Source organism: Cottoperca gobio, chromosome 3 (assembly GCF_900634415.1).
Source record: "Cottoperca gobio chromosome 3, fCotGob3.1, whole genome shotgun sequence".
Taxonomy (NCBI): domain Eukaryota; kingdom Metazoa; phylum Chordata; class Actinopteri; order Perciformes; family Bovichtidae; genus Cottoperca; species Cottoperca gobio.
In genome coordinates, this window is record NC_041357.1 from 2806623 (window position 1) to 2820000 (window position 13378).

At 40.9% G+C, this 13378-nt stretch overlaps 1 protein-coding gene across 1 annotated transcript in view; it reads left to right on the top strand.

The window, feature by feature from the left end:
* The first annotated feature begins 341 nt into the window (after positions 1-341).
* tpcn2 (two pore segment channel 2) overlaps positions 342-13378 on the top strand; it is a 23296-nt gene continuing 10259 nt past the window's right edge. The window contains 12 exon segments of the mRNA XM_029456590.1: positions 342-762; positions 6439-6494; positions 6827-6903; positions 8159-8336; positions 8504-8620; positions 9421-9527; positions 11229-11301; positions 11817-11916; positions 12013-12078; positions 12195-12259; positions 12814-12905; positions 13043-13146. Coding sequence (XP_029312450.1) covers positions 612-762; positions 6439-6494; positions 6827-6903; positions 8159-8336; positions 8504-8620; positions 9421-9527; positions 11229-11301; positions 11817-11916; positions 12013-12078; positions 12195-12259; positions 12814-12905; positions 13043-13146 — 1186 coding nt within the window. The 5' untranslated portion in view covers positions 342-611.

Here is a 13378-nt window from a genome sequence, read left to right on the forward strand (position 1 = left end):
ACTAAATAGTAGTGAAAGCTTTGACATACTGACATAGCCTGCAACTCAGCAAAATGTTGACTTGATCTCATGATTTTGACCTAAAATCATAAATTATTCGTAATTTTGAGTAAATATGTCATTATGTTGCCCTACCATGTTGTAATAAACACTTGGTGACGGGGCTCTGTGCAGCTCTCTGGGCCGTGTAAGCGACCTCACCGTTGGTTTAAACTGTTTTTCTGTGGGCTGAGGGTATTTATTTCCTTAATGTTGTCTTATTCCTGATTGCTTCTGCTTCTGTCCTCACCGGGATATTGGAGGTGTGTGTTCTCATGTCACTCACACATCTTCCCGCTCCGCTGCAGTGCTGCACCCTGCAGCACGTGCACTGTACTGTAGGTGGAGTTAGTTTTTAAAGGCAGTGTAAAGTGATACTCGAGGACAGGAGGGTGGAGCAGAGCACATGGCCGACTTCCTAAAAGCAGATTCCCCTGCCCGCTGCTGTTGTGCTGTTTGAAACTATGTAACTGTGACTTGACACTGACGGCACAGACGGGCTAAACTGCCACATAGACTACTTTCACTTTCACAGCGGAGCAGCTGCACTGAACAACTTGTAGACTTCCTGGATGGAAACGGACGGTCTGCTGACCGGGAGTATGAACGGAGGCTCCGGGGAGTATGGCTCCTCGTCGGGCACAGAGGACCGCGGGGTCCCGGGCAGCAGACGGATGTCGTACACTGTCGCCGGGGAGTCGTGCAGTGTTGAGAGGGACTCGGGTGAGTGAAGGTGTAGCCTTTTATCACACTCTCAGGTCTGTGTGTTGTTCAGTACAAACACAGTGGTGGAAGAATATCCAGATCCCTCAATACAAATAGCAACACAACAATGTAAAAGTCCTCCATTACAAACAAACGTCCAATAGGCCTATTCAACACTTCAAATTAAGTGCAGGTATTATCAGCTAAATGTTCTTAATGTATTAAACAATATATATATATATATATATATATATATATATATATATATATATATATATATATATATATATATATATATATATATATATATATATATATATTCTCTAATGCATAACCCGATGTCCCGATCAAACCCACCTACAATAAGGGCCGTGCAGCAGAAATGAGCTATGACCCCTAATGACACCACCGCCTGGCATTGTGTGTGTGTGTATCTTGTAACCTTCAACAGTATGAATCATATAAGTATAATATAAGCATAAATAATAACACTTGTTTGGTACTGGGCCCTTCTACAAGAACAATTTTGATTCCAGCTGGAATTTATTGGCGCATAGTCACAAACAACTCTGCACATAATCAAATGACCACAAACCAGGAACACTGTGAGTGTGGAGCTTTTGGGGGTCTGGGGCTTTGAGTCAGGGTTGCGTCTTGCTCAGTTGGAAGTTCAGCCGTGCCTGTGCCTTGTTCTGTTGTATTTTTATATGGGATTGTTATTATTGATGCACTCATGTGTGAGTGGCATTTTTTGGTGATGGAGCTAATTGTGACTACTTTATATCTTCTACTTGAGTTTGATGAGCCTGTGAAGCTTCAGTTTCCTGTGTCTTAGCTGATAGGAACCCACTGCTGTAGTCCACACATTTTGAGAGACTGTTGTGTGTAAAAACGCCCAGAGATCAGAAGTGTCTGAGATACTCAAACCATCATTCATTCCACACGCAAAGTCACTTAGATCACATTTCTGTTCTGTGTCTGAACAGCTGGACCTCTTGACCATGTCTGCATCACTTCATGCACCGAGTTGTTGCTGCCATACGGTTATGGCTGAACAATTAATCGAAATTGTATAGAAATATGACCGACTGCAATTTTAAAATAGCTGAAGGTGCAATATTTGTTAAAGGCAAAATGTGTGTCAAAACACCATTTAAAACATAATATTGTCATGCTGCAGAGAAGTCCTGGCCTACACATCATATTCTACAGAATTCATTAAACATATTTGTTTGGTAAAGATGCAGATATATACAGTATGTGTCATTTTTATTCCCACACATTGACTTCCTATGCTTTGATCTGTTTTATTCCACTTACTATTATGCACAAGAGAGTAAACTGTTGTGCAAATGAAGTGACTTTCCCCTTTGCCAGGAACTTTAAAGAATAGAATTAAAGCAGCAGTGATGTGTCCTGTGACTCAGGGTATTGTGGATGAAAGGTTGCCCTGTCATGCACTTTATGTTTGGACCCACTAAAATGTATGTATGGAGTTCTAATGCCACTGCAGGGCTTAAGGTACACGACGTGTCCATAGAGGACTTTCATAGGGATGGGTGTGCAGTGCTTCCCCTAGGTTTACTGCTTTTAGGGGGGGGTGCATCCTGGGCTGGATGAGGGCGGTCCGAAACACTGGTCTGTATGATGATGTTTCTTGATTGTTTCTACATCTGGATGTTGGGATATGAGGTGTGGCTTCTTCCTTGTGGTGAGTGGTTTATCAGGGGTCGACTCAGTACATCTGATTGTTCAGATGAAGTGACTTTCCCCTTTGCCAGGATCTTTAAAGCTAATAGAATTAAAGCAGCAGTGATGTGTCCTGTGACATTGTGGTATTAAACAATCAAGAAACAAAATGAGTACTTATTTTATACGTTCAAATAATTGATCAGAATCCTTTTGACTAATTAGGTTGATTGTTGAAGAAGTGCAATGTTTTAGGAAATCCTCTTGTTTCCATATGTGACACAGAGTCAGAAGATCACTTCCATGTCTGTGTGTCCAGTATAGAGATGGAACTGTGATGTCTTTAGACTGGAAGCAGAGGGAACTGCTAGCATCGCTTCATCAAAAGTGAAAAACACACACAGCAAAAACGCCTATAAAACTATTATCAATGCATCTTGACACATCAAATGTTGATGATTTATTGTTTCTCACTATATGATTAGCCTACTTGCTACTTTTAAAACATAGCATATTTGTAAAGATCCATAATTAAAATAAACAGATTGATTAATTCCTTTTTTAATACAATAGTACTAACAGCTGGAAGGTCACATATAATAATATATATCCCAAAATCCTGTGTCAGCATCCTTGTTGAAGTAGCCTAGCTTAGAATGTAAACGCATGTTTACATCCGTTACGTTTCACCATCTGATCGGTTCAGCCGTAAGGAAAGCACAGGTCTTACAGAATTGTTACGCACTATCAGAATGTCAAAAATGTCCAACTATTGACTTTTCTGCATAGATAGATACTTTATTCATCCCGAGGGAAATTTAGGAAAATCGACACATTCAAGAGACAATTTTCCCCGTCCCTAGTTTACTATAACAGAAACATTATTCATGTTCTGTAAGTTGGCTGCAGGTATGTATATTAATGCACAGCATACGACTCAGACCTCCCTCCTGCTGAGACCTGACACTGTGCTGTCTGACAGTTTATAGGAGTGGAGAGGATATAAATGAAAACTGATTTTTATCAGTATAAAAATGACATTTTTTTTTTATCCAGTCTAAAAGCAGCTTTTTAATATATATTTGGTATTTCTATGCATTTAACAGTGTTAACAATATATAGTGTAAATGAAGCCACTTTAACACTCGCACCTCATTCAAATTCAACATCCAACGTCTGAATTCACGCTGAAGTCCCAAAAAGAACGTTACTGCGTCTGACCAAACATTTCCATCTGAATGTTAACTTAAAGGCTGCAGCAGCACAATGTCATATTAATATAGAGCGATACATGCATTATTAAGAGCGCAGCGATAATCACTCAGTTATCATCTCTTATGTACAAAGACAATTAAATCCCTTCTATTAACCAGGAAACAGTATGAAGGAGCCACACAGTAGTAGAGGAGATTCTGCTCTTGCAAATAATTATTTCTGCTCGCAGTCCAGAGAAAAAGAGCTTTAATAAACTTTGTTCAATGACGATAATAATCGTGTATGCCAACTGCACAGATGAATTATTGAATATCTAACTAAATACTTAACTTACTTAATGAGAACCCGACTTCATGTAAAGCTTGTTGCGTCGGTGCAGAGTTCTCTAATAAATTAGGTAATTGCTGTTTGTTCAACGGCTGAGTGAGACCTGAAAGCACTCTCTTCCTTTATATCTACATTTTTCAACTTAAGTAAATGGAATGGCACATGGACTGCATGTATATTGCACTTTTCTAGTCTTCGCGACCGCTTGAAAACACTTTCACAAGTCAGCATTCACCCATTCACACACTTTCATCTTTAACTTTAAAGTGAAAAAGTTAAAGTTACTCCATACATTTGAATATTTTCAGCTATTTCTGTCATATACTATATTGTTGTTATTGTAGTATTATTTATTGGATAAGTATTGTCAATGGAGTTGGAAGTCAGTCGCTACAAGATTTCTCTGAGTTTCTCTTTTTCTCGACTGCAGCTGCAACAAGTGTGAGAAGTGTCACCTCCCCATGACACATCCTGCTGTGTGTGTGTTATTGAGTCAGCAGCACCAAATGTGTGTGTGAATATGTAAGTGTGTGTGTGGGTGTTTGTGTTTGTGGCCAGAACTGAGTCATCATGTCTGTGTCTATGTAACTGCTGGGTGGAAAAGTTATTGAACATGATCACCTGACAGCTGTGGAACAAGCTTGTGCTGCTGTGTAACCGTCTCTGATAGCTTGTACTCTCTTCTCTTATAATGCTCCTCTCTTTTATACTACTGCATTATGTGCTAGCACACATTCGGTCTCCACATTGTTTGGGAGCACTTGACAGTTTTGTAGAAATCTTACAGTTGTTAACAAATAGCCAAATCACTTGCACATCTTTAACACCAGCACCCTTTTTGCATCAAATAATCAAATTTAGAACCACTGGAAGCCCTTTGGAGTCCAGGCCATTTTCTCATACTTTTGATTCTGCCTTACTAAACATCCATTAAGAAATGTTTAGCATGTCAATGTTTGGTATCTTGTGTTTCAGCACAAGCTCACCTATATAACCAGAGTTCATGTGAGTGTGTCTACATGCTCTATGTGCTCAGCAACATGAGAGCTGCTGTTTCCTTCTGTGACTTTACTTTGTGTGTTGCTCTGCTGTCCGTTGCGTAGAGTGTTTGGGGGGGGGGGGGGGTCGGCGTGGGGTGCAGAATAAGCGGGATGCCACGCTGAGTGGGAACATGCTACATTTGCATGTGCAAATATATTTTTGTATCAACGTTATATCATCGTATCTCCGTTTTTACTGGGTCTATTTGCATGAAACAAAAACTGGCAGAGAGTTTCAAGCCAGTACTTTCCACAGAAGCAGCCGGCAATGTTGGACGGACTGTTGTTTTTATGCGGTGCCGGCTTGAACAGGTCATGTGATCTGATCACGCCGGCGTGATGGTCGACTCCTAAGGGTTAAAGGTCAAACCTCAGCCTCAAGCATGGATGTATTATGGGAGTGTCAAACATGATGAATTATTATTCATTGCAAGGAAAGGTGCTCACCCAGCTGGTCCATGGACCAGATAACACACAGTGTCCTCTGATGTTGCCAATAAGATGGTGAAAAATGCCCATCACAGTTTTGCAGAGCCCAATGAGATGTATTCAATGAACCTGTTTTATCTGAGTAACAGTCCAAAACCCAAAGATATTCTTTTTACCAACATATATGATAAAGAACATCTTCATGTTTGACAATCATGGGTCAATCTGTAGAGCTAGAAGTAGATGATGTATTCATTTGCTCAAGATACTTTTTATTATTAATAGAACATTTTGGTGGCCTGTGCATGCGACGATGTGGGGATACGATTGTGATTCCCGTAGATATTCAGTTTTGTGAGACTTTGTCAGGTGTTTCTAGAACACTTCACCACTGCCACTGGTTGGGTTGATAATCAGAGTGTTATGATTCACATATTTATGGAAAGAGAACTTGTGAGAAATACGGCGGGGCAGGAGACAGCCTCGATGCTGTTGATCAGTCTGATCGTCTGATACTCTCTAATCACTCTCAGTTTAACACATTAAGATCAGTGTACTCGTCCTGGTTAGTACCACTCAGACTGTGAAAACAGTTGTATAATGTCTTCTGTGGCTCATGAGGAGCTTTGTAAACAGAATAATCCTGATTCAGCTCCTACTTGGACACTAACTGTATTAGAGAAAGCCTGTGTTTGAGTAGAGATAAAAAATTGAAAACAAAGCCACACCTTTACCAGAGGACTCACATGTCTCAAATCCTGTTTTGCCTCAATAAACAGACTTCCTTTCAGCTCCCAATCCAACCTGTTCCAGAGACAACAGCCTTCACAGCCAGTCTCTGCTGTCTGCTGTGAAGGTAAACTTAGGGGTTCAGGACAGTGAAGACCACAGCGCTCAGTACTGGAGATGTGTAAAGATCTTTGTTAATCCTACTTCTGGGACAAAGGGACTGTTCAGATGGTCCTGCTCCTCAAACTTGTCTCCCTGTCCACAGATGATGAGGAGCTCTACATCCAACAGGCTGTGGTATTCATCGAGGACGCCATACAGGTAAGTGCACTGACTTTCCTTACTTATTTATCTTTTGGTAAATAATAAGAAAAGGTAAATGAACATACAAAAGCATTACCAAAGCACTAACATATTGTGGGTGGGGGACCACGGAGACGTCGTTGTTTTGTTCTTAATAGTTGGTGAAGATTGTTACTTTAATCACAACCCTTAATTTGGAGCTTTATGTGAAATGTATGCTCCAGTCCTGTTTGTTCCAACTAAAGCAGAAGTCAGACCCTTCCCTCAGCCTAACGATTAGCAAAAAGTAAGTCATTATTTTACTACATCACTCGACTGCTGTCTTCTTCCCTTTGTTTACTTGCTTATAGTACCGGTCCATCAACCACCGAGTGGATGCCCGCTCGCTCCGCCTGTATCGATGGTACTACTCCAGGATATGCCAGTGGTAAGTTCATCTCTAAATAAAACTATACCTGAACTGTACCTGAGTTGATGTTGATAAGTAAAAGTTTTAGGGCCACATATCTGCAGAAACAGAAACTGTAGAGTTGGTTATTTTTGTCAATAAGCCTTTTTTCTTTACAGACAATTAGAATTCTATTGAACTGCTCCAGAATCGAACAGAGCCATCGTTAATGTTATCAGTAACACCTGTGCTTCGCCTGCTAGCATTAATAGTGTTAGAGCAGCTGCCTATTAGTGATTCTCTGCCAGAGCTAACATTGTGACGTCTCAGTTAGCATTATCACTGCTATTAGCCGACATGTCACCTGTTGGATGCAGTGCTGCTTACAAATTCACTTCTAAACAGTATTCTTTTGGTTTCCAGTAAGGTTTTTCATTTCTAAATGAGCTTTAGAGGTATTGGATTTCATTTACTTTGAACAGAGCCATGCTAGCTGGCTACCGCCATCGTCAGTCTTTGCTAAGCTAAGCTAACTGTCTGCTAGCTCTAGCTTTATAATTAGCACAAAGACATGGCGGTGGTATCAATCTTCTCATCCATCTCTTGACAAGATGCAAATAAACGTGTTTCCCAAAATGTTGAACTGTTTCTTTATGCCTCATCCTACCAACATATTTAACATACAATGACTACAGTCGGATAAACTACAGTGAGGAACATACCTCATAGCAAAGTGAGCACAGTTAACAGTGTTAAGTCTTCTCAAAATATATTTTTTTATTATTTTAGGAAAGTTACAGGTAATTTGCATATTGTGTAAAACAAAAATAGACAGAACAAATTAGGTCTTTCAGTTTGTGATACTTTAAATGAGGACCCATAGCAAACATTTAATCTATCTATTATATTTGATCTATTTAAACTGCATAGGCTTGTTCTGGGTGCATTGACCCCAATACATATTATACATCTTGGTATTTTCAATTGAAACATTGGAATGATAGAGTAAAGCCCCTGAGATATGACAACACGTCTGGCTCTTAGGTGTGCGGTTAGCCCAGTTGGTAGGATAATTGTTAGCAATGTGGACTTGAGGATTGTAAATAATGATAAAAGATACAGAGTAAACCTAATTTGTCAACACTTTTTTGAGCAAGATTTAGCTTTAGACAGCACCATGTGGTAAGCCTCATTAACACGCTGAGTTTGATGAATGATCTTTAGAAGTTTCATTTGTTAATTAGCCGTTTTTCTGCCATCCTTACACCCACTCACCCATCTTTCCCTGCACCAGGGGCTTGGGCCTAACCATTGCGGTGGTGTTATTGCTGGCATTCGTAGAACGCCCGTCCTCCCTGTCCATCTCCTCGGACCCCCGGTATCGCTCTCCGCCCTGGCAGCCTCCCTGCGGCTTCACTGAAAGCATCGAGATGATCTGCCTCCTCATCTTCACTCTTGATCTTGCTGTTAAGGTAAGCAGGAAAACATTTGGATTTTGGCAGCGGTCTGGTTAATTATGGGCTTTGACATGGATTTCACCACATGTGATGTTTCCAAATAATCTTGATGCTTTTGATAGTTATTGTCTTTTTATGTGTCCCTTTGAACCACTGCTTCACTCAATCTGTTTGGTCCTCAGAGCTACTTGATTGGCTGGGAGGAATTCAGAAAGAGCAAATGGCTGATCGGCTACACAGTAGTCATTTCATTCTCCATCATCGACTGGGTGTTGTCCGTCAGCATGGTGTGTGATGAGGTGAGGCTCCTCGCTCATGCTTCTCTTAGCATGTTGTGCTTAGAGGAGTGCAGCGCACCGTCCTGCACCAGCATTGAAAGGCCATCAGTGCTCATTCAGAAGTGGATCAAAAACGTGTTGCATTTCACATCAACCAGCAGTGATGGCGGAGGATTGGATCCTCGCTCACAACTCTTATCATTTTTCCGCTTTAGGATGATAAACTGTGGTACCAAATCAATTTATTACTTAAATTAAGAAATGTACTAATTAGATTTCAAATATCTTGTCGATTTTTCAAAATAATGCGTACTTGAAATCAACATAGCATTATCTGGGCAAGCCCTTTGATACTTCACTGGTGGCTCTGATGTCTCCATAGTTTCAGATATTACAATATAATATATATCATTTATAATTTACATTTTGTAAGATAAACACAAGACAAAATCTTATATGTGTTAATGCCAAATTAGTTTTTCTGACGGTAAGTTTAAGGTGGTTTAGTGCTGCCTCTGGGCATTTAATAAATACATATAAAGGAACAGTGTAGTGTATGATATAAAATGTTGTATATTGTAAATACACAGTACATTACGACGAGGATAAAAGATGTATCTGTTGACCACATCTCATAGTCAACCAGGCTTAAAGCTCCCTTTACTGTTTGTACCCGTTCTTGGGAGTTTGCGCTCCGGAGTTCAACTTGCTTAGTTCAAACTCCCTTAGACACAACTTCAAACATGTAGTAGTGAAGTAGTGAATTCAAATGAATCCCACTGCATTCAAAAAAGTGATCTTGTCTTCTCTCTGTCCTTCAGAGATTTAGAGTACGGCGCCTCCTCCGTCCATTCTTCCTCCTGCAGAACTCTTCCCTGATGAAAAAGACACTGAAGTGTATCAAGAGGACTCTGCCAGAGATTGCCAGGTATGTGACTTCTTTCCACTGGCAGGGCTGAGCCCGGTTCTACGTTGATGTAAACATGCACTGCACCCTCTGGGGCGAATTCACAAAGTAATTTCACTGTAACTGTGCATTGCTATTATTTAAATACGAGCACAGGAGCACCGACACGCTCTTTACTTGGCGGTGCAGTTAGGAGTGCATTTCACCTTTTGCGAGTGTTTTGAGAATTACACGTTTGTTTTATTTGCACAGGTATAGTGGTCGCAAAAGCCGCGCAATCATTTTGTCACTTTGCCCCTCAAGTTTAATATTTTGAAATTTGAAAAAATAAGTGCCAGGTTCAAGCATGTAGGTGCATGCACTGCGTGGGTGTGTCCATGCGCACCTTCTATTTTGGTTCATGTATGCGCAGCAGCGCGACGTGCAAAAGGGTTGGGTGAAGGTAAATACAGATCGTGATCAGGTGTGGTGATTATTAAATAATCTCTCAGCCAGTCACACAGGCTGCTGGTCTCATATCTGTGCAACGGCTGTGCTAATCACAGGGAAACGTGATAACAACAGCTCAGCACACGGAAAGGTCAGGAGATGTCTGGATGGCTCAGAGCGTCATGACATCAACACACATCACCACTAATCTAAAACAAATAGATTTGGTGAAACCATTTATATGATTATATGACCAAACCTATTTTAGCAAAGATTCTAGTCGCATCGTACATGATTACATAGTTTAGTAATTAATGTTTTTACAACAGCACTGCAAAGTGTTTCAAGGATAAAACATGAGTCAATTGAAGGATAATAAATCGGATGAGAAAAGTAATAACTATTGGTGTCAAAATCCCAGAAATAGAGAAACCAGGAGAGATCAAAGAAATGAGCATCATTAGCACAGGAAGGGCTCAGCACTTTCTCTCAGTGTACAAAGTGACACCTGCAGCGGGCTCACATGTCTTCTCTCAGAGCACTCTCACTTCTGTCAGTAGCTCGCTGCTTCCCCATAATGGGGCCACAGACCGAGCATGATATACTCTGACTGCACCACCGCTGCTTTATGATGCCACGGTTGTGTTACAGTGTCCCGTAACACGTCAAAGTTTCAAAAATGAATTGAAACTCATTAACTTAAACAGTGAGAAGGATTGTTTGGAGGTTCTGTTTGGTGCTATATCCACCAATGTTAATAGATTGTCAGACTGTTAAGTGACTGACAGTTGGAGCACTTCTAAGACTCATCAGTACAGAAGATGAGCAACTCTGTTAGAAAATGTCTGGTCAAATATTTATTTGTACATACAAATGTAAAGAGAGAAGTCAACGACGACAGTAAGAATCATCTAATCTCAGAGCTTTGCACCGCTAACTGACAGCAATGTGTAGAAACCTGATAAAACCGTCTGCAGTTTGGATCAGTTCACTTTCAGATCCTGGGTCGGTTTTGGATCATGTCAGCGTCGGTGGTGTTTTGTTCTCAACTACAGCAACAAACATCCTGAAATTGTTGCAGTGCTGCCTGGCTTCTTATCTATGGCAATAGCTGCTGAGGCTCATGGGTATTGTAGTATTTAGAGCCACGATGAAAGTAAAGTTGAAATGAGTAAAAGTGATGTGATATATTTAAGTTCTTCAAGAGACTTCTATGGAGTGAAATAAATAAATAAATAAATAAATATTTAGGTTCTTCACTGACCATCACTGAGTATGTGTGTGTCTGTGCAGTGTCATCCTGCTGCTGGCTCTCCACCTCTGCCTCTTCACCATGATCGGCATGCTGCTGTTCGCTAAAAGTGAGGTGAGTTCAGGTCACTGTGGCCACGCCCCGTTAAATACACACTCCTGTTCTATACTGCTGACACTCGTGCTTGTGTTGAAGTGTGTGCGTTTGTGTGCATGAAGCCACTTAAATATGGATGAGGGATTAACAATTTCGAAGAACTTGTAAGTAAGAAAACCTCCATCAAAATCCCACCAAAATGTGTATTGACAAGCAGTCCAGCCCTGGAACGCAGCCTTGATGGACAGCATCTCACTGGTTCACTCTATTTGTCCAGACATGGAAAAATCAGAATCAGAAATCCTTTATTAGATTAAATGTACCTTGTTACATCAAAAATAACATTGAATAAATATAAAGTACAAACTAAATAAAGTAAAAACAGCAGGTCTTTATATTTGTGAGGCTGGAACCATTAGATTTCTATAAAATAAAAAATGTCAGTACTATATTGAAGCCTGTGTAGAACAATATAAGTCCACTCTGCCCGTCCTTGTCTCTGTTCATCTCTCTCCCTCTGGGTTTGTGTTCAGGATCCGAAGAAGAACGGGGAGTGGAAGCTACATTTCAGAGACCTTCCCAATTCTCTCACCTCTCTGCTGGTGCTGCTCACTACAGCCAACAACCCAGACGGTACACAATCACTCACGTGACAAACCAGCCAGGTTTGCTGCTGTTAATAGTTTCTGTGATGGAACTCTTTTCAACATGTCTTCTGTCCTGTCACAGTGATGATCCCTGCGTACTCCCTGAACAGAGGCTACTCCATTTTCTTTGTCTCCTTCAGTGTGATTGGTAAGCAGTGATTATTATAGTCTGTGCCAGAGCAGCAGATTATTGTGTTGTTGTTAAAGCAAAATCAATGTGTTCAGTGAAGTGTTTTAGATGGAATTTGTTGTGCTTGCTGGCAGGAACATACTGTCTGATGAATTTACTGACAGCCATCATCTATAACCAGTTCAGGGGCTATTTACTGGTGAGTCACACACAGTCTGACATCATGCTGCTGAGGAGCATTGCATCACCCTGGGAGTTAACTTACAGTTACAGCTCCACACAATTGTGCTGGAAGCCAATACAAGCAAGTGTTGTATTGTTTATATCTTTATATTCATTTCTGTGGAATGTAGAAATCCTTGCTCTTGCTTGAGTTGTGTAACATCAAGTCTGCATCGAATTCGGTCTAGTTTAGATCGCCAATCAAAGATAATGTAAAAATTTATTCTGACTTGAACCACATAATTATAGCAATATCTCCTGTATAAGACCTGTATACTCACAAACACACCAGCATGGCCCTTTAAGACTCCCCCTCCCTGACAAAGTGTGTGAAGCAGGGCGCTGAGTTGTGACTGCCATCTGCTTGAATATACGAGGAGTCTAACAGGATCGTTCTGACAGAGTACATCCTCAAATGTTCAAAATTCAAAGTCACCATTTTCTGTGCAGCTCCATGCATGCATTACGATTCTAGTCAAACCCACATCTCTTTTTCAAATGTGGAATCTTTCTGTTCATGTTGTCGTCCAGATGTCGGTCCAAACGTCCATCATCAGGAGGCGACTGGGGATCCGAGCTGCTTTCCAAGTCCTCAGCTGCCAGGGAGCCCAACTAGCTGCTGAGTAAGAAACACACACGACATATTGTTTGTTGCTCCTGTGGTGGCGAGGACCGCTCAGAGCATTATACATATATATACAATACAAGAATATACAATGAACAGAAAACATGGAGAGAGTTGTGTTGTTTTCTCTGTCAGGGAGGGCGTGGCTGTTGATGTGGTGCTGAAGGTGATGTCCAGGGTCCAGATGAAGAGCTACTACAGAGCAGCCATCACTACGGTCAGCGGCGACATCACATACTGTATAGTGCACATCATTTGAGATGCGAAAGGAATATTCAGTTCTAGACTAAGTGAGAACATCCGATTCAGAAAAGGGAAGCCAGTGCAGAAGAGCCTTCAACCTGCATTCTTTCCCATATCCAGCAGGAAGTCAGAATGTATTGAATCAATACAGCATGATGTTCATTTAGTCAATAATGGTCCCATTTAGAGTAAAATACACGATAACACATGCTTTAGGGCGTGGCTACC